The 22,123-nt window shown below is 38.2% G+C and overlaps 1 protein-coding gene and 1 pseudogene across 6 annotated transcripts in view; one reads left to right on the top strand and one right to left on the bottom strand.

The window, feature by feature from the left end:
- The window catches only part of NFATC3 (nuclear factor of activated T cells 3), a 139,304-nt gene that overhangs the window by 40,440 nt on the left and 76,741 nt on the right, over positions 1-22,123 (bottom strand). For all 6 annotated transcript variants that reach the window (XR_005360210.1, XM_038538522.1, XM_038538523.1 and 3 more), the window contains exons 5-8: positions 17,187-17,359; positions 13,789-13,929; positions 6,010-6,065; positions 4,479-4,605 (exon numbers count right to left, since the gene is read on the bottom strand). Coding sequence is in view for 5 of the 6 variants with exons in the window: in XM_038538522.1 (XP_038394450.1) it covers positions 4,479-4,605; positions 6,010-6,065; positions 13,789-13,929; positions 17,187-17,359 (497 nt within the window). In the remaining variant the exon portion in view is untranslated. The remainder of the gene's footprint in view (positions 1-4,478; positions 4,606-6,009; positions 6,066-13,788; positions 13,930-17,186; positions 17,360-22,123) is intronic.
- Positions 2,291-2,880, top strand: LOC609675 (prefoldin subunit 6 pseudogene; annotated as a pseudogene).

Consider the following 22,123-nt stretch of genomic DNA (forward strand, 5'->3'; position numbering starts at 1 on the left):
TTCAACTGCAGGCATCCCTATTCTCGCCTTTCGACTATTTCAAACTTGTCCACATTATTCAAACTGCCAAAGCACCCACACTCCCCCTCTGCTCAGACAGAAGACTGCATGCTATTCTTTATCTTTTTAAGACTTATTTATTCATAAGAAACACAGAGACAGAGACAGAGGCAGAGGCAGAGGGAGAAGTAGGCTCCCTGCAGGGAGCCATATGTGGGACGCGAACCCGTATCCCAGGATCATGCCCCGAGCCAAAGGCAGTTGCTCAACCGTTGAGCCACCCAGGTGTTCCTGCATGCTATTCTTTAAAGAAAAAAAGTTGATCCTATCATATGGAAAACTCCTAAACTCTCCACTACTAAATGTACAAACCTGCCTAATATACATCCATCGTGTTCATCCATACCTTCACTCCTGTTCCTTCTCCCAACTAAAGCCCATTCAATTTTATTATCATTAATGCTGTGAATCACCTTTTTAACCTTCTTGGGTCTCTGCCATATAAATCTTACTCTCCACAGTTAGTAATTTGAGAAAAGACTGAACTGGTCATTGAAACCTTATAAGACAGAAGAAATAGGGGGGAAATGGTTTTTAAACTTTCTTTTAATTGAATATATTTGACATATAACTCTAAAATTTAATGTGTACAATATGTTAATTTGATACATTCATATATTGTAGGGAAAATTATTTTTTTAAAAGCAGGCTCCATGCCCAATGTGGGGACAGAACTCACGACCCCAAATCAACAGCCACATGCTTGATTGAGTCACCTAGGCGCCCCTGAAAATGGTTTTTGAGATACAAATTTGATGGGTGCCTGGATGGTTCAGTCGATGAAGCACCTACCTTCAGCAAGGTCATGATCCTAGGATCTTGGGATCCAGCCCCACATCAGGCTCCCTGCTCAGCAAGGAGTCTGCTTCCCTTTCCCTCTGATCCTCCCTCTCCCCACCTCACTTGTGCTCTTTCTCTCTCAAATAAAGTCTTAAAAAAAATACAAATTTGATCACGCCACTTCTCTGTTAAAGCTCATTTCTTACAACTCTTTTTTTTTTTTTTAAGAGAAGATAGAGAGGAGCAAGGGGGAGAAGGGGAGAGAGAGGATCTTAAGCAGAGTCCATGCCCAGCACAGACCCCAACACAAGGCTTGATCTCAAAATCCTGAGATCATGACTTGAGCCAAAATCCAAGAGTCAGACACTTAACTGACTGAGCCACCAATGTGCCCTTCTTCTTCTTTTTCCCCCCCAAGATTTTATTTATTTGAGAGACACTGAGAGAGTCAGAGGAGGAGCAGAGCAAGAGGAATAAGCAGATTCCACCATGAGCACAGAGCCCAATGAAGGGCTTGATCCTATGACCCTGAGATCATGACCTGAGCCAAAATCAAGAGTTGGACACTTAGTTGACAAGATTCTTTTAATACTCTATTATCCAAACAACCACAAGACCTTTGCATATGCTGCTGCCTTTATCTGGAATGTTCTCCCTCACTTTCTCTAAGACAGTTATTAACAATATAGATTCTACAGCCAGACTGCCAGAAATAAGTTCTCTTATTTCTGTCACTTATTAGCTGTGTGACATTGATTCACTTGTTTGCAAAATAGGGAAGGCAATATTATCTATCTTATAGCACTATGAGAAGATAAATTAGTTATTATGTATAAATTGCTGAGAATACCACCTAGAACACACTAAATGTTCTACATGTTTGCTAAATAAATGAACAAACCTGAGATGTACTCTAGCATAACAGTTAGGAGCCTAGACTCTGGAACCAGATTGCCTATGCATGACGTTTGGCTCTCAGATTTAAATGCTGTGAGACCCTAGGCATATTACTTAGCTACTCCATTTCTTCATCTATAAAACAAGATAATAACCTACCTTATAGGTCTATTATGAGGATTAAAAGAATATATACAGAAAGAGCTTACAATTGTACCATATGTATGTATGTACGTACACACACATATATAGGCACTATGGATATATATATGTCCATAAACTATTATTTTCAAGTTATCAACTCCAGTATTACTTTCACATAAAATCTTAAAAAAAAAAAAAAAAAAAGAGAAATAATATAAAAAAAAAGGGGGGATCCCTGGGTGGCTCAGCGGTTTAGCGCCTGCCTCTGGCCCAGGGCGCGATCCTGGAGTCCCGGGATTGAGTCACACGTCGGGCTCCCGGCATGGAGCCTGCTTCTCCCTCTGCCTGTGTCTCTGCCCCCCCCCCCCCCCCGTCTATCATAAATAAATACATTAATTAAAAAAAAAAATAATAGAGTGAAGCAAGAACGCCGGGCCAGAAAGGGGAGTTTAGGTACCTCCCAGAGTGAGACCCAGTGCCCGCTCCCACTCCCCGCGGGCCTTCGTCCCCGCCATGGCTGAGCTAATCCAGAAGAAGCTACAGGGAGAAGTGGAGAAATATCAGCAGCTACAGAAGGACTTGAGTAAATCCATGTCGGGGAGACAGAAGCTTGAGGCGCAGCTAACAGAAAATAATATCGTGAAGGAGGAGCTGGCCCTGCTAGATGGATCCAACGTGGTCTTTAAACTTCTGGGTCCTGTGCTGGTCAAACAGGAGCTGGGAGAGGCTCGTGCCACAGTGGGGAAGAGGCTGGACTATATCACAGCTGAAATTAAGCGATACGAATCCCAGCTCCAGGACCTTGAGTGGCAGTCAGAGCAACAGAGGGAGACCCTGGCTCAGCTGCAGCAGGAGTTCCAGAGGGCCCAGGCAGCCAAGGCAGGGGCTTCTGGGATGGCCTGACCCCATGGGGGGGGAGTGGGAGGGAGGGAATGAGGCAGCTCAAGGGTCTATGCTGTAGCTAATAAAATGTGAAAACCCCTGGCTGTTTTCTGACCAAAAAAAATAATAATAATAATATACTTTCACATAAAAGCCTTTTCTCAACCAATTAGCCTACACAAGGGTTCCTCTGTTGTTCTCACCTTGTTTCTAATTACAAATTTGTTAGTAATTAATTAATTTAATGATTTCATTAGCTTCTGTTTATCCCACTAGATAAACTTCCATGACAAAAGAACTGAGATAGGTTTTGCCCACTTGGTAGGCATCCTCAAATACTTAACTGAATTAATATTGAAATGGCTAACCAAAATCTTTCTATCTGAAAATGGTCTGAAATATTTTATTACCAAGTAATGTATTAACATGATCAAATAATATTAATTTTCAGATTCAGGAATATAAATGGCCTTTAGAGGCAAAAAGTGAAATCCAGTCAGGCTTCAAAGAATATGAATGACAAATGAATGACCATTAATAACCAGTACCTTCTCAAATTTAAGTGTTTATTTTTTTCATTTATTATAAACCATTTAAAAGTTTTTGTAAGAAGGGGTGCCTGGGTACTTTAGTCGGTTGGGCATTCGACTCCTGATTTTGGGTCAAGTCATGGTCTCAGGGTTGTGGGATCAAGCTCCGCATCAAGCTCTGAGCTCAATGGGGAGTCTGCTTGAGAGTGTCTCTCTCTCTCTCTCCGAAATAAATGAATAAATCTTAAAAAAAAAAAAAAAAAAAGGAAAAGTTTTGAGGCACCTTGGTGGCTCAGTTTGTGCCTTCAGCTCAGGTCATGATCCTGAGCTCTGGGATCAAGCCCTACATCGGTCTCCCTGCTCAGTGGGGAGCCCGCTTCTCCCTCTTCTCCTCCTGCTTGTGCTTGCTCTCTCTGTAAAATAAATAAATAAAATCTATAAAAAAATCCTAAAAAAATTAAAAATAAAACTTTTTGCAAGAATTAAGTTTTGGAGAATAAAGTTCACTGTGAATTTTTTTATTATCTTATGCTCTGGTGATTAATACAGTGCTTAATACAGAGAAGGCCTCTATAAAGATTTGTTCTCCAAGTATGTAAACATCAGCATGATTACTGCATATAATATTTATGTGTCACAACCAAGACCTGGAAATTTACTGCATTTGAACTACTGCAGAAAGCAGTATGGATGCCTCCTTTGTTAGGGTACATCCATAAAACCAGAAGCTCTAGTAACAATTTTATATCCCCCACAGCCCTTAGTATGCTACAGTCACTACTTGCCAAATGAAAACCTCATGGGAGATTTTTCATATGGTTGGAAATTGCTGAGATGAACACATTGCCTTCTTGCAGTGCTAAGGACATAAGCAGAGTTCACGTATATTCACAAACATGTGCCCTTAACTGTATTACTGGTGATTTCTGGCAGCTACTGAAAAATAGACTTAAAATCTACATTCAATCTTTTAATTTCCTTGTAATAAATAACTACAAAATAACAACTAATATCACATCTAATATTTAAAGTCAACACAAACTTGAGAGATTAGGCATATGTTGGGATTTTTACTGGTTATAAGCACTCCACCCTAAATATTTCCATACAGGCTTCACTGAATTCATTATGTTTCTATTCATTATGAAAACAACCTCTATAGTAAATCATCACAACTTCCCATACCTGGCGTGTAAGTAAAACGTTGAGACTGGCTTTTCTTCCTTTTGCCATTGCAAAGATAAAAGTGCACCTGCACTGCAGCTGTAACTGCTGGGTTATGATATGGAGGAACTTCAAGGACAATGTGAGCCTAAGGAGCATAGAAAGCAAGACTGTGTTACACTCAGAACTACAAATGAAACACGCACCTGCTAAATTCAGCACAACTCATGAGTCTTAACTATTCAAAATCTACCATCATAGATCATTATGCACATCAGTTGGTCATGTAAATCATCTGGAGATTTACTCTATAAAATTCTAATCTCAACAGAGATAAAGTCTTTAAAGTAAACCAGTAAGGAGAAATTGCCTTTTTGTCATCCAATTGGGTTTCTAGTTGTAGCAGAAATAAAAACAGTCATATATATACTTTGTGGTGAGATACTCTGCACTACTGAATATTACATGTTACTATTGATCTTAAGTGGAAGTCTATTCTGGTTTTCTATCAGGTTTCCTATTTCCTGAGTTGTATTATAGTTTAGACTTCTTATCTTAAATTTCATATTCAAAGTGTTCTAAACTGGCATTATATATAATCTGTTCCCACATAAGAAATAATTTTACACAAGCAGAATGAAAAATTGTTAGTCCTAAACCAATTCTAATCCTTAATCATTTTTTAAAGATTTTATTTATTCATGAGAGACACAGAGAGAGGCAGAGACAGAGGCAGAGGGAGAAGCAGGCTCCATGCAGGGAGCCCGATATGGGAAAAGCAGGTGCTCAACCACTGAGCCACCTAGGCGTCCCTGCAATTCTTAATCTAATGTCTCCAGATATTCGAGAGAGCACTGTGCAAAGTGTTATTCTCTACCCCACAGAAGATTCTATCTCCATTCCAACCAGGATGAAGGGACTGCACCATTTAGTGTTGACTCCTGGAAGGCTTAATGCTGAAAAGATGCAAATATCATGCTAAATACACAAACTCATGAGGGTTTGTTCTCCCCCTTATTTTTGCCCATTAAATGTTCTTTATTGAATTTATTTTATTTCATCACTGAATTCAGAGAAATATGTAAATAATAACATCAGTAAGAACCTTCTAATAAAAGGGAAAGACACCAATTGCTTATCTATCCTAAACTTTTATTTTATTTTATTTTATTTTTTTAATAAATTTTTATTTATTTATGATAGTCACAGAGAGAGAGAGAGAGAGAGAGAGAGAGAGAGGCAGAGACACAGGCAGAGGGAGAAGCAGGCTCCATGCACCAGGAGCCTGACATGGGATTCGATCCCGGGGCTCCAGGATCACGCCCTGGGCCAAAGGCAGGCGCCAAACCGCTGCGCCACCCAGGGATCCCGATCCTAAACTTTTAGTGCCAGGAAAATACCTATCTCATGTGCAAACTTCTTAAAAGTTTGAATTTACTTTTCTTTCACTCAATAGATAAAAGACTCTTCATCTACAACAACAGGTAGCATTATCCAATTTTCTCATTAAGCGTCTTAAATATTTCTAAAAAAATAAAAGTAAATTTCTTACCCCTTGACATTTTTCCCTGATTATTTTCCCTTCTACTTCCCACTGAGGTCGTCCATCTATTGAAAGAAACAATTTACAGTTAAAAATAATTTAAGTCTGAAAATATATAAACAAAATCTAATGTATTTAGTATCACAAGCTTATTGGCAAAGGGAATCTTTTTCTCACTGACCTCCATTATGAAAATAAGTACCCATGAGAAAAAATGAGGAGAAATATCTTGGGCTGCCTGAGTTAGTAGACCCCACAGTTTATTCTATTAAGTGATGTCTGAAAACCTTCTGAGAGCACCTTCACCAAGTGGTAGTCAACTTCCATTTGTCTACCTTAGGTAAAAGGAAACTCATTTCCTCACCAAGTAACCCATTTTATCTTTGGACAGTGATTGCTGCTGGAAAGCTCTTCATGATAGATAAAATCTGCCTCCTTATAGTATCCCATCACTGGTTTAAGAACTACTCCTTGCAGCCCCCCAATCCAAAACATCTTGAGTGGTTCTCTCCAGGACAGTAGTCCAGATGTTTAAAAATAGCTATGCTTACATGTGTCTCCTCTTCTATTGGCTAGTATCCTCAGTTCTGCATCTAACTCCTACACAGTATTTTAGCCTTCCGGCCCACTCTTTGAACAATCCTCCAGTGTGACCATATCTCTCCAAATGTACCAAGCCCAGAACTGAACAGCTCAGGTGGGAAATGAAGAGATGGTAGGCTCCTACCATCAGCCTACAGTGATGTAGGCTCCTGCCATCTTATGTCAAGATGCTGCATCTGAATGGTGAGTGCACCACACTGACCTACACTCAGTGTATAGTCAGCAAATTTCCCTCAATCCATTGTATTTCCTACTGCCAAGTTCAAACTCCTACACTGCACTTATGTGTTTTCCTCCCAACCCTTATTAGGTTAATTTCTCCCTAGTAGACTTGGATTGCCTGGCTTGCTAAGAGCTTTTTAGACACTGATGTCTTTGAATATATTTGCTAGGCTTTCCAGATTTGTGTCAAAGATCTGGCCAGCACATTATCTGTCTCTTCATCCTAAGTGAACTGTTCATCTGGGGAGAACCCCAACTGCTAAAGCTCTCATTCCAGTCTGATGTGAGTATTCTAAGGCATTCTTTTTGTAAGTCACAGGTATTCACCCATTGACTAACCCATACATGTATCTTCACAGCTAGCATGACTTCATCTGGTCTGTGAAGATATCAAAAAAGACTCAATCAAACATCTTCTGACCTGTGACTATCATTTTCCAGTCCAATAAATAACTAGATAATGGCTACTCTCGCACAAAAGAGATACTACACTCAAATGCTATGCCTACACAGAAATACAGCTCAGTTCAACAATCATTTGCTGATTCCTGACGTGCCAGGCACTTTGGGTTACCGAGATAATGAAGATAGGATACTCTTACCTTCAGTCTGTGGATGAAGGCAAATATAAACAGTTCATTATAATAAAATGTGGCGGTTACAATAACTAAAAAAGGTGAACTCTGGAGGTGCCAAGAGAACAGAAGTCAGGGTCCTTACCCTAGTCTTAGTGTGAGAGTATGAGACAAGAAGCTTTCCTGGGTTCTTGAACTGAGGCTTAAAAATAAGGGAGAATTTAAGTGATGTGGCGGGGGAAGGGTGGTCTATGCAGAAGAGACAGCACGAGCAAAACCAAGATGAAAGGAAATTACACGATACAGGGAACCATAAGCAGCTGTGTTGGTGGGCAGGGAGCAGTAAGAAATGAGGCTGGAAAGAAAGGCAATAGACTGTGACCTAAATGCCATGTTAAGGGGCCTAAACTATGAAGGGATTACTCATGGTGCTTTCAGAATGGGCTTTAAATATTCGCAGCTGCAGTCTCATCTGAAACAATAACTGCTACCATTTAACATGATTCCATTTAAATCAAAGGTCTCAAAAATAAAGCTCTGGGTTAAATGAATTCTATAATCAAACTGCCATACATACATACATATTTATTATATTCAGGTGCAAATGAATTTTTATAATAGAAAGGGATAGCTTTGAGATACTAAGTCTTCCTTATATTTTTTGTTTTGCTTATATGACTGCTGAGGACGTTCCTCGACCAGCTGATATAAATAGTTCAATATTCAGTTACTATCATGTTACTCTCTTACTTCATAGTACTTTTATCTGGAATTATTTTGCTTACTGATTTGTTTATATGTTTATTGTCTGCTTCTCCACTAGAATGTAGACCATCAAAGCAAGCAACTTGAAGACTGTATTCACCATTATATTCCCAATGCCTAGATAAGTGTCTGTCATTTAACAGTTGTTTCACAAATAATTGATGAATTAATAAATTGTGAAACAGGGATGCCTGAGTGGCTCAGTTGTTGAGGGTCTGCCTTTGGCTCAGGGCGTGATCCTAGGGTCCTGGGATTGAGTCCGGCATCAGGCTCCCTGCAGGGAACCTGCTTCTCCCTCTGCCTATGTCTCCAGCTCTCTGTCTGTGTCTCTCATGAATAAATACATAAAATGTTTAAAATAATAATAAACTGTGCTGAGATGCCTGGGTGGCAGTTGGGCATCTCTTTGGCTCAGGATGAGATCCCAGTTCAGGAACGAGTGCCACATCGGGCTCCCTGTGGCACTTAATCTTAAAAAATAAAAAAAATAAAAAAATAAATATAAAATAAATAAAATAAAAATAAAATAAAATAAAATAAAATAAAAATTCCTTCCAGCTCCTTTGATCCTGACCCATGCCTCCCTGTCTGCAAGGAGTATCAGTTCTGTTTCACAGTTTGTTTTTTCTTAAGATTTTATTTATTTATTCATGAGAGACACAGATAGAGGCAGAGACACAGGCAGAGGGAGAAGCAGGCTCCATGCAGGAAGCCCAATGTGGGACTTGATCCCAGGTCTCCAGGATCATGCCCCAGGCTGAAGGCGGTGCTAAACTGCGGAGCCACCGGGGCTGCTCAAGGAACTGTATTTTTTTTTTTTTAAGGAACTGTATTTTAAAGGAGAAAGACACATGGTTTCCAGCCTAAGAAGAGGAAGACGTGACATTATTAAATCAAGTTGGGGGACCCAGTGAGATAAACTGGTTTGTTAAGTCTGACATGTTTTTATATTTTAAGTATCAGTGGGACATTAATGCACTATTTAGTGGGTACTTTTTTTTTTTTTTTAAAGATTTTATTTATTTATTCATAGAGACACAGCTAGAGAGAGAGACAGAGACACAGGCAGAGGGAGAAGCAGGCTCCATGCAGGGAGCCCGATGTGGGACTCGATCCCGGGGTCTCCAGGATCACACCCTGGGCTGCAGGCGGCGCTAAACCGCTGCGCCACTGGGGCTGCCCTTTAGTGGGTACTTTAAAGCACATGTTAGAAGTTTAAAATAATGCGCCTATGGATAGAGATATGCTAGTTGATGAGATTTCCTAGAATGAAGGAATATAATGAAAAGAAAAAGCTGAACCACAGAACCTTGGGAAACATCTATATTTAAGGGCCAGAAAAATTAATAATAATAATAATAAAAAAAGATGAATGAGGACAGTTAAAAATGTGCCGAGAATAAGGTAAATAAAATCACACAGGCCAAGAAAGAAAACAGTATCAAGAAGGAGAGTGGATAGCTGACTGTCCAAATTTTAGGTTATAATTTCAATATAGTAGAATACAAAAGATAAGTAGGAGGTAAGGAAATGAAGGTAGGGGAAAGATAATTTTTTTGAGGATGATGAAAGAGAAATAAAATACATTATGAGGATGACAGAGTCAAGGGAAAGGGAATAGTTTATTTTAATTTTTTTATTTTTTTTAAAGATTTTATTTATTTATTCATGACAGACACACAGAGAGGCAGACACAGGCAGAGGGAGAAGCAGGCTCCATGCAGGGAGCCCGACGGGGGACTCAATCCCGGGGCCCCAGGATCACACCCCGGGCTGAAGGTGGTGCTAAATCGCTGGGCCACCCGGGCTGCCCGGGAATAGTTTAGTATGAAAAAATTTAAACTTATTTTAAACTCCAAGAAAAATACTAAGTGGAAAAACAGGTACTGAAATCACAAGAGATAGGCAATGAAAGTAATGTATAGCCTTAAGTACTTAAGTTTTACAAAGATGAAAGGATGAAAAATGAATGAGATTACCACTGATATTAAGAAAAAGAAACATGGGCAGCCCGGGTGGCTCATCAGTTTAGTACCGCCTTCGGCCCAGGGCCTGATCCTGGAGACCCAGGATCAAGTCCCATGTCGGGCTCCCTGTGTGGAGCCTGCTTCTCCCTTTACCTGTGTTTCTGCCTCTATCTCCCTCTCCCTCTCTCTCTCTCTGTGTCTCTCTCATGAATAAAATCTTTAAAAAAGAAAAACATATTAAGCCCCAAAAAAGGGGAAAAAAAATACAGAAACTAGGGAAATAGGAAACAAATACACAACTGAAAAGATCAATAAAGCCAAAGTACTCTGGGAATACTGACTAAAACACCAGAGATGTACAAATAAATAAAAGCGGGAATACATTTTTTTAAAAGGGATAGAATTCCAGATGCAGAAACACGGTATTATAATCAGATTAATATCAACAAATTTGAAAACTTGGGTGAAATAAATAAAATCCCACTGTGAAATAATAGGGAAAATATATATTGGTTTCTACCTCTGGTTCCTGGCATAAAACTCCTAAAAAAGTGGTAAGAAGCTCACAAGGAGTACTTTTTGTTCTTGTATTTGATCTCTGACTCCAGTTTCTGACACAGAAGTCTTAAAACCCTTGGAATTTCCTGGGTGATAGGACTATCTCTTATTCTAAGGAAGGGACTCCTGGTGGCTCGTGGATAGAGGCTGGTCACCAAAAAGACCAAGCCATGATTAGAAGCTTGAAATTTTCAGTCCTACTTCCATTCCCCAGACCGGGGTGAGGGGCTGGAAATGGAATAATCAATCAAGCCTGTGTGGTGAAGCCTCCATAAAAATTCCAAATACTGAAGGGTTTGGGTAGCTTCTGGGTCACCAAACACATCAAAGGAGCTGGGACAGGGGCAAGTCCACAGAGGACACAGAAGCTCCATACCCCTCACTATATATATCTTACTCCATGTATCTCTTCCACTTGGATGTTTATCTGTATCCTTTATGATATCCGTTGTTATATTATCAACTAGTAAACGTAAGTTAAGTGTTTCTCTGAGTTCTGCTCTATCAAATGATCAAATCCAAGATAGGGGTCATGGGAACTTCTGATTTGTAGCCAAGTCAGGCAGAAGTTGTGGACTCCTAGGCACCTCCACTTTCAATTAGCATTTGAAGTGGGGGGCAGTATTATGGGACTGAGCCTTTAACATGTGGGGTCTATGCTAACTCCAGTTACTGTCAGAACTGAATTTAATTAAGAACACCCAGTTCATGTCAACGAGTTGGTAGATATATGGGAAACTCACACATGTGGTGTAAAAAGTGTTTTGACAGTGGTTAACATTGTGAGAGTGAAGGAGAAACAGACTGAGGGTTTTTCTTTTTACCTGGAAAAACATAAATCAAGAAAATTACCTCAAGAAGAAATAAACTTAAATGGTCCCTGTACCCATAAATAGGATTATAGCAGAAATTAAGAGTCCCACAAAACCTCTGCCCAGAAGGTTTCAGAAATGAACTCAGCTACATGTTCAAAGGAAGGTGAAATTATATGACACACACTTGGGGAATAGGAAAAAATGAGGCACTTCCCCAAATCACTTTGATATCCAGAACACAGAAAGAATCCTATAAGGCAATAAGAAAACGAAAACTGACTCAATGGAAAAAAAAATGGGCAAAAACATGAAGATACTACACAAAAAAGGATATGTGAATGACCTGTAATATCCTCAATAAATACCAGGCAAATTCAAATCCAAAGTCCAAGATACCATTTTACATCTACCAAATTAACAAAATTTAAGAATTACAACATTCTTATCTATGTCCACCAGGTGATAAGAACTATAGCAGCACTGTTATTGTTTGGTAGTGCCAAAAACTAGACACAGCCCAAATATCCAGTGAGAAAACAGTTAATAAACTGTGGCATGTTTATACAGTGAAACTACATAGAAGTAAAAATGAAAGATCTTTTGTTACATGGATCAATCTTTTTTTTTTTTTTTTTTTTTAAGATTTTACTTATTCATGAGAGACAGAGAGAGAGAGGCAGAGACATAGGCAGAGGGAGAAGCAGGCTCCATGCAGGGAGCCCGATGTGGGACTCAATCCCAGGACTCCAGGATCACACCCTGAGCCAAAGGCAGACGCTCAACAGCTGAGCCACCCAGGGGTGCCATACATGGATCAAGCTTAAGACATTACTGTTGACCTCTGAAAAAAGCAATTTTCAGGAGAATACATGCAATGTTATAACATGTCCAAAACCAGAGAAAACACATAAAACTTTATATAAAGAAATGCATGAACTGATTTAGGAATAGGATCCATCTGGAAAGGGGTTTCAAGAGGAACTTCAGAGATAAATGTCCTACTTCTTAAACTGGGTAACAGATATAAATATCTGTTATCTTCTTCTTATAAAAAAGGTATTTCACAATTTTAAAACAGAGGAAGAGAGGAAAAAATAAAATAAGACAAAGAAAGTGAGAGAGGGAAACAAAACATAAGAGACTTTTAATCATAGGAAACAAACTGAGGCTCAATGGAGGGGAGACAGGAGGGCAGATGGAGTACCTGGGTGATGGGCATTGAGAACATGTGATGTAATGAGCACTGGGTGTTAAATAAGACTGATGAATCACTGAGCTCTACCTTTGAAATCAATAATACATTACATGTTAATTCACTGAATTTAAATTTTTAAAATGCAAAAAAAAAAAATGCTTAAAAAACTGAGAAGGAATATTGATGGAAAAATGTTTCGTTTTGTTGGTACACCTCCAACACCCTACAGGGTCCTAGGACACTGTGTGAAATGGGGGAAGCACTGTTTTTTTTATTTTTTACTTTTTGTCCTCCAGGAGCTTGATAGAAAAATGTTTTAAATATGTTCAAAAGGGCTAAATCAAACATCCTGATAGTCACAGGATTCTTCTACATTTCCAAAATTGAAGATATAATAATTTATATAGTTATGCAAAAAATACATAAAATTCACCCTTTTAAAGTAACAAGTGAGAAGTTCTTTAGTATGTTCACAGAGCTGTACAATCACCATCACTAATTCCAGAAACCCCATGCCAATTAGCAGTCACTCCCCACTGACACCTCCCTCCAACTTGAGGCAACCGCTAATACACTTTCTGCCTCTATAGAATGCTGATTTTGGACACTGCATGCTGATCCCTTTCACTTACCATGTTCTCAAGGTTCATTCATGTGTTATGTATCAGTACCTTATTGTTTTTTTATGGCTAAATATCCCACTGTATGGATAGATCCCAATTTGTTTATCCATGTAACAGTTGATGATTATTTGGGTTGTTCATCTATTTTGGCTATGATGACTAACGTTCTTATAAGTATTTATATCTAAGTTTCTATGTAACATATTGGCAATTCTCTTGAATATATGTATGTATAGGAGTAGAAATACTGGGGGGTTCGTCTAGTTTTGAGACATCTTTAATGAGAATTCAACATTTAGATAAAAATTTAAGAAATGTATGGCTTACAAAAAAAAAAAACTGTGTAAATGATGTCTGTAGCTTTAGGAAAACTATTTTGTGATTAATGTTAATGAAACAACTGAGTAATTCATTTTATGCCCTCTGCCCCTTATTTTGAGGTCAATCAACTCAAATCTTATTTACCTTGTCCTTTTTCAAGAAAAATGATTTTGGATTCTGGAAGAAAATTAGATCCAGTCACAATCATTTCATGACCTCCATTTACAGAACAACTGTTGATACTGTACTTCTCAATATGAGGAAGTTCTTGAGCAGATCGCTGAGCTGTTTTTTTTTTTTAAGAGTTGAGAAGAGATAAAATATTAGTTTACAATCTTCCATACATGAATGACAAATTCAAACTATACAATAAAAATAAAGAGAAGCAAACTTTGGGCTTTAAATGTTTGAGATAATGGTAGCAATATCCACTATTATTTAGAAAACAAAACAGATTTATTAGACTTGTGTGATTTCTAAATAATTTTCTCACAACTGTAAAGAAACCAAAAGAGAAAAATTAATCAATGCCTGCAACTTCATATTGACTCCAAAATACTAATTTCATCCACTTTTCTCCCTTTAGCTTATATCTTCAGTACATTTCTTTCCTACAACTGTTAAAATTGGTAAATCTAAAGCAAATTAATTCAAACATATAATTATATTTCATACAATTAAAAGAAGACAAGTTTCTAAAGGACAAATGCGAATTAGCTCTTTCATCAAGAAAATATCTACATCACCACCGTGAGACAACAGGATTCCATTTTGGGCAATTTGCTAAGTAACTGAAGTACATCCTGAATTTTTAAAAATGGAAGTAAATGTTTCTACAGTGTACTACACTCTTCCTTCCCAAAGTATGAGAACATAATTTTTCTTAATGCCTTAGGGTCATTCTTTAAATTTCAACTTTTATAAAGTGACCTTGGTCACCTTTCTCTCATATATATGTATTTTTTTTGCCTTTCTCTCATACTGACTGATTTCCAGTTGTTATATTTTGTGGAGATCCTATTTCTGGGTTTTCTTTTTTTTCTTTCTTTCTTTTCTTTTTTTTTTAAACTGAGCTTTAAGCTACAGATTATACTTCTTATGATTGCTTAGGTTCACTAAGGGTTTCTTCTTGCCCAATGCCTAATTAGGTTTCTCTCTGGATCAAAACAAACAAAACAAAGTGTGGATTATGCACTCTTCTTCACAGCTGGAAAACAGGTCTACTTTTAGTTCTACTTCGTGGGTGGAAAATTGGTGGCTTTGAAGGTCAGCTTATGTTTTGTTTGGCTAGAACATATTTTAAAGAAATTTAAACTTGAATGCCTTTGGGAAGCACACATTCACAGTTCACTATGGCTCTTCCCTGTCCCAAATATTTATACCAAGCCACAAAATGTATGTGAATTGGGATCACTGCCCCATTCAAAGAGAATGTTAAAACAGACCCTTTTCTTAGGAGATAGGTCTGGGACTTAGGATTAACTACCACTTAGAAAGTACTGAGCACTAATCTAGATCTCAGAAAATGGCTCACAGAGAAGGGGCATGAAAACAAGCACGGACTGGCCTAAGAGGCAGACTAATTCAAGTTTTAGATATTTATGATGGAAACTAGCCACCATGACAGCATTCAAAGTAACAGCAAAAATGTGTTCAACAAATGGCAGTCATAAAAAGCAGGTAAGCTCAACTAAATTTTATATATATACACACACACACACACACACACACATATATATACACATACATACATATATATGTAAAGACAAAAAAAGAAAGTCCAAAGAAAGGTTAATAGTGACTCTGTGAGATTAGTGATATTACGAAAAGATTTTCATACTACTTTGTACCACTCTGCATTTTTATATTCTCAACAGTCACATATTAATTTAATAAACTAAAAGAAAAAAGAAAATAATTTTAGAATAACTTCATCTCAAAAATTCAAATTACTCTATGAACTTAAATTATTTAAATTAACTTTGCTAAAAAAGAGACATATATGTTTATGTAGGCATAGAATAGTCTGGCATGATAATAAAAACATTGGTAATGACAGCTGCTTCCAAGAAGGGGAAACAGTTAACTTGGTAATTTGCTTTCCACTCTATATTCTTTTTGAATTTTGTAGCATGTGTCTGTATTGTTTATTAAAAATTAATACAAAACTGCTTTTACAGTTAATTCTATTACCATGGATTTTCTCAGTGATACCCACGGTCAAGTGGGAAATAATAAAGTAATAGTCCAATTCAACAAACAGCAAAAGGAGCACAGAAAGGTAATATAGTAGGTTTGACCTCATATTAATACATGTGTTTGACAGAAATAAAATGATATAACTGAAAGAGCACTAAGAAAACCTATGTTCTAGGCACAGCTCTGTCACCAAGAAGCAAATAAGATTGAATGAGTACGTCAGATACTTGTGCCTGTTTCCTCCTACACAAAATTAAGACATGAGATTAGAACACTTCTTTTTTTTTTTTTTTTTTTTAAATTTTTTTTTTTAAATTTTTTTATTTATTTATGATAGTTACAGAGAGAGAGAGAGAGAGGCAGAGACACAGGCAGAGGGAGAAGCAGGCTCCATGCACCGGGAGCCCGATGTGGGATTCGATCCCGGGTCTCCAGGATCGCGCCCTGGGCCAAAGGCAGGCGCCAAACCGCTGCGCCACCCAGGGATCCCTGAGATTAGAACACTTCTAAGACTATGCCCTAAACATCTGAACAGCAGTCTCAAAATTTCAGTCCTAACAGCTAACCTGCCAGAGGTCCATAGTTCTCCAGGACTTGAGCAGGGACCAGGTTCTAGGGCCTGTTCTCATTTCCTGCCTTTGTAAATTAGGGGGAAAAGCATTCACTTTCTCAATCTGATGTTTTGAGTAGATTAATGATAAAACCAACCAACCAAAAAATAAAATCCTTTAAGTCTTTAGCTGAGGAGTCAGTTTACAGAGATAGGCATATTCTAACAAGAAGGCTCACATTTTAACGAAACAAAGGTGACCAAGGGATACTTAATATGAGAACTATAGTTTCTTTTTTTTAAGATTTTATTTATTCATGAGAGACACACAGAGGCAGAGACACAGGCAGAGGGAGAAGCAGGCTCCATACAGGGAGCCCGATGTGGGACTTGATCCCAAGTCTCCAGGATCACACCCCGGACTGAAGGCAGGGCTAAACCACTGAGCTACCCTGGCTGCCCAAGAACTATAGTTTCAGTTGGTCCTTAGGTGTCATCAAGCCCAACTACCTCATTTACAGATATTTACAGATAAGAAAACTGTGGTCAAGAGAAGTTGTTTATAGTCCCACAGCTACCTATGGTCAAATTGTCATGAGAACCCATTTTATAAATCCAAGATCAGTATTCCTCCCACCTAAACACGTAGCTTATTTCCATATAAGAAAATCACATCAGCTATCTAGTCTCTGTGCCTCAGTTTATACTTGTGATCCAAATATTACATTATATGCAAAACAGAAAATGGCCTATTATAAACAAAATCTGAAAACATCACCACAAGCTCACTTACAGCACTCAACAGGTATCGAAGCTGTCTGCAGAGAAAGGACTTTTCCATTGGGCTGTGGGATGTGCACACGAAACACGAGACGTACTCTTGTATTCTTTCTGCCAATATCAGTTTCTCCTTTTCGAAGTTCTATATCTGAATTGCGGAGTTTCAAAATACCTGCACAGTCAATACTAGGGAGAAAAATACACAAATTTTATTTGCTTGCTTACTGATATTTAGTGGTCCTCAACAACTCAGGTCAACTTGGCATAGAAGAACTATCACTACCTAAAATCAGGTCAAAAAAGAAAGATGTATGGGGTCTGGGTGGCTCAGCTGGTTAAGCATCCAACTCTTGATCTTAGCTCAGGTCTTACACTCTGGGTCATGAGTTTAAGCCCTGTGTTGGGCATGGAGACCACTTAAGAAAAAAAAAAAAAAGACATGATTGCATTTTCTCCTATTTTGAGATTAAAAGTTTTTTTGTTTTTGTTTTGTTTTTTTTAGATTATAAGTGTTTTGAATGACAAATGTTTAATAGTAAGTGTGGTAGACTGTCCAAAAAGATGGCTGTTAATAATTCTTCCTCATTCCTGTACCTGAATATTGCTTCTCTTATTAAGAGGTGGAGTACCTATGTACCTTCTCCTTGAAAGCTGGCCTTATGATTTGCTTTGACAAACAATGTAACTAACTAACTGATGCAGTGTAAATTATGAGGCCAACACTTAAGCCTCACAACTTCCACTTTTGCTCTCTTGGAGCCCTGAGCCACCATGAAGTCCCAACTAGCAAGCTGGATTCGGGAGCAGGAGTAATCCTAGCCGACACCACATGAATGGACCAACTGAGTCCAGCCAACCGTAAGAATCAGGAAAACATTGAACAGTTATTACTTTGTGGGTTTTTTTTTTAATAAAGTAAACCTCATTTATTTATTTTTAAAAGACTTTATTTATTTGACAGAAAGAGAGAGAGTACAAGCAGAAGGAGCAGCAGGCAGAGGGAGAAACAAGCTCCCCGCCAAACAAGAAGCCCGATGTGGGGCTCAATTCTAGGACCTCAGGATTATGGCCAAAGCTGAAGGCAGACACTTAACTGACTCAGCCACCCTGGTGCCCAGAACAGTTATTATGTTGGGCCATTAGATATTAGAGTGGCTTGCTTTACAGAACTAGGTTAAGTGAAATACAAAGTAAAAAGGCTGTTTGTTTTTTTTAATTTTTACTTATTTATTTGAGAGAAAAGGAGCGCAAGAGCACCAGGTAGGGGGGACAGGTACAAAGGCAAAGGGAAAGGGAAAAGCAGACTCCCTGCTGAGCAGGGAGCCCAATATGGGGCTCAATCTCAGGACCCTGGGATCATGACCTGAGCAGAAGACAGACACTTAATTGACCGAGCCACCCAGGCACCACTAAAAAGACCGTTTTTGTTTTTGTTTTTGTTTTTTTTTAAAAGACCGTTTAATTTTATATAAGTAACCAGGGCAGAAAAGATTCATTTGTAGGACTACAAATCAGTCACTTAATAGGATATTTAGACTTTTCTGGAGACGTTAGCTAGTCAAAACAATCCATCAGACTAAGATTCTTTCATTTCTAAAGTATGCACATATAAGATTAAAGTTTTGAGGGGATCCCTGGGTGGCTCAGCAGTTTGGTGGCTTCCTTGGGCTCAGGGCATGATCCTGGAGTCCGGGATCGAGTCCCACATCAGGTTCCCTGCACAGAGCCTGCTTCTCCTCCCTCTGCCTGTGTCTCTGCCTCTGTGTGTGTGTGTCTCTCTCTCATGAATAAATAAAATCTTAAAAAAAAAACTAAACTTTTGACATTTAAGATCTAATATTTCATTATCTTCCAAATTTATGACTTGTGTATGGCTGGCTGCTTGACACACACAGGGTAAGAAACGACATATCTACAATATATGTTTGTAGTCACATTTTGAAAGAATGAAAAAGGATAACTAATAAACAACATTTTTTTTTAAGATTTTATTTATTCATAAGAGACGCAAAGAGAGAGAGGCAGAGACACAGGCACAGGGAGAAGCAGACTCTACACAGAGGCCCAATGTGGGACTTGATCCCTGGACTCCAGGATCATGCCCTGAGCCAAAGGCAGACCCTCAACCGCTGAGCCACGCAAGCATCCCAATAATCAACATTCTAGTTAAAGTTTACTCTCTCTTATGGTATTCCTTTTCATTCTTTTGCTTTATCTACCAACAGTCCCAACTCTAGTGTTCACTGCCTGGAGGCTGCACCAGTTGCTATGAGGACAGTATGTGTTATAGAACTAGGTAATCAAGGTAAAAACCAGTAAAGCACAAGAAAGAATTCCAAAAGGATGAATATTTTCATTTTCAGAAAGACAAAGGAGAAGAAATTTCCAAAAAAAAGGAAACACTTTTGAAAGTAAGTATTTGCCATTTATGGATAATAATTATATTTAATATTAAACATCTGCATTTTATTTCTTCTTAAAGGTTTTATTTATTTATTCATGAGACACACAGAGAGAAGCAGAGAAATAGGCAGAGGGAGAAGCAGGCTCCCTGTGAGTAGCCTGATGCGGAACTCGATCCCAGGCCCTGGGATCACTAGCTGAGCCAAAGGCAGAGGTTCAACTACTGAGCCACCCAGGCACCCAAACCTTGTACTTTAGATCAAAGCAGTACTGATCAAATTATATCAGGTAGTGATTATTCATGTTAATATGCCAACGTGAGTCTTTAAGGGGAAATACCAGAGATCATCCATTGTATTGAGTTTTGAGGGAAGTTTTATTTTTTTGTTCATTCATTCATTGTAAACTCTATCCTCATCACGGGGCTCAAACTCAGAACCCTGGAATCAAGAGATCAAGAGTCACATGCTCTACTGACTGAGCCACTCATGACCCCTGGGAAGGTAGTTTATCAGAGACCTAAGTATCTAGAAGAAGGTTCGGAAGTTTGGAATAAGAATATGAAAAATGACAATCTTAAAACTTTGGGTAAGAAATATACAGAGAAATAAAAACTATTAATTCTGTTTAAAAGTATGACTATATTTTATTTATATCAGGGTTTTTATTAAGTTTTTTCTTTTTTTCTTTTGAGAGAGAGCAGCACAAGCAGGGAGAGGGTGTAGAGGGAGACTGATAAGAGAAGACTCTGCTTAGGGTGTAGCCTGACATGGGGTTTGATCTCCCCACCCTGAGATCACCTGAGCAGAAATCAAAAGTTGGAGGCTTAACTATCTGAGCTACCGAGGCACCTCCCAAGTATAACTATATTTTAGATCAGAGTACAAAGCTGCCATATCCATATGCATCTAGTTTTAAAAACAAGGAGTTACAAATAGGATAAGGCAATGAATACTGGCATCCTATATTTAAAGTACCTTGTAGGGTGGCTTACAGCAATGGGTTAGTATAATGGTCTTAAATAAAGGGTCTTATACATCCAAGATAGTATTGACATGACCATGACTGTGAGACAATAGGCAAAACAAAGAGGACTATCTACCAACCTTCTCCCATCTTACTGCTTTTAGAGTCATTGAATACATACCTATAACTCACTTATGCATAAATTACTTTGAACAATGGTCTTATCTATCATTCATAAATTTTTTATCTACCATTATGTGACACTACACTACATTCAGTAACTGTAGCTTATCCTTATAATTAGTTGTTACATAAAAAAGGCTCATTCATCATTAGCTACTCTATTATCTAAGATACATGGAAGAGTTTCCTTAGGTTTGGGTAGCTTCCAAGTTGGTTCTTCTGTTTTATTTTGTTTTTAAGATTTATTTATTTGACAGAGAGAAAGAGAGAAAGAGAATCTCAAGCAGACACCCCACTGAGCATGGAGCCTGACGCAGGCCTCAATCTCAACCAAGAACATGAACTGAGCGAAAATCAAGAGTTAGATGCTTAACCAACTGAGTCACCAAGGCACCCCTCCTAGCTACTTATTTGATATGTGAAGCTTTCCCAATTTCTTGAAAATTTTAGAAACTTCTATACTCTTTTAATTTTTTTTTAAATTTTATTTGAGAAAGAGATCATGAGCAGGGGGGAAGGGCAGAAGGAGAAGCAGACACCCTGCTAAGCAGGGAGGCTGATATGGGTGGGACTCCATCCCAGGGCCTTGGGATCATGACCCAAGCCCAAGGCAAATGCTCAGCCGACTCAATCACCCAGGTACCCACACTTTCTTCTTTAATTTATTGATTTATACATTATTTTTAGAAAGGATGAGGGATTTTACAATATAAATACAAATAAGGTCAAGGAAAAATAGAAAAAAATTTAAATAGAAGGAACAGCAAATGTATTCCAAATCTAGGGTTATACAAATTACTAGAATTACTATAACTGAACTTGACTGTGAACTTCTGGAAGCCAAGGCAAAAAAATAAATGTGATAAAGTTTTTATAGGTCTCTCCTTGTTGGGTAAAGCAAAATCTATCATGTTATCAGGAAATACCGGCTTTTCCCCTTTATTTATTTATTTTTAAGATTTTATTTATTTATTCATGAGAGACACACAGAGAGAGAGAGGCAGACACAGGCAGAGGGAGAAGCAGGCTCCATGAAGGGAGCCTGACAAGGGACTCAATTCCAGGACTCCAGGATCACACCCTGGGCCAAAGGCAGGTGCTAAACCACTGAGCCACCTGGGCTGCCCCAGCTTTTCCCCTTTAACTTGAAAAGTTTCTGTGGGTATGTATATGTGACTAACCTAAGAGACAGTACTTTAATACTGTTTTTTCAGATTATGAAGTTATTCATATATTTCTTTTTTTTTCTTTTTGTTTTTGGTGTAAAGTTATTCATATATTTCTTAATCCTTCAAAGTTAAAAGGCATAAGAAGCTTCTGGTAACTTTCTATTTAACTAGATTCAAGTCTAGTGCCTGTAATATCCAGAAGAATGAATGTGGTAACATGGCCTGTAAA

Source organism: Canis lupus, chromosome 5 (genome assembly GCF_011100685.1).
Source record: "Canis lupus familiaris isolate Mischka breed German Shepherd chromosome 5, alternate assembly UU_Cfam_GSD_1.0, whole genome shotgun sequence".
Taxonomy (NCBI): domain Eukaryota; kingdom Metazoa; phylum Chordata; class Mammalia; order Carnivora; family Canidae; genus Canis; species Canis lupus.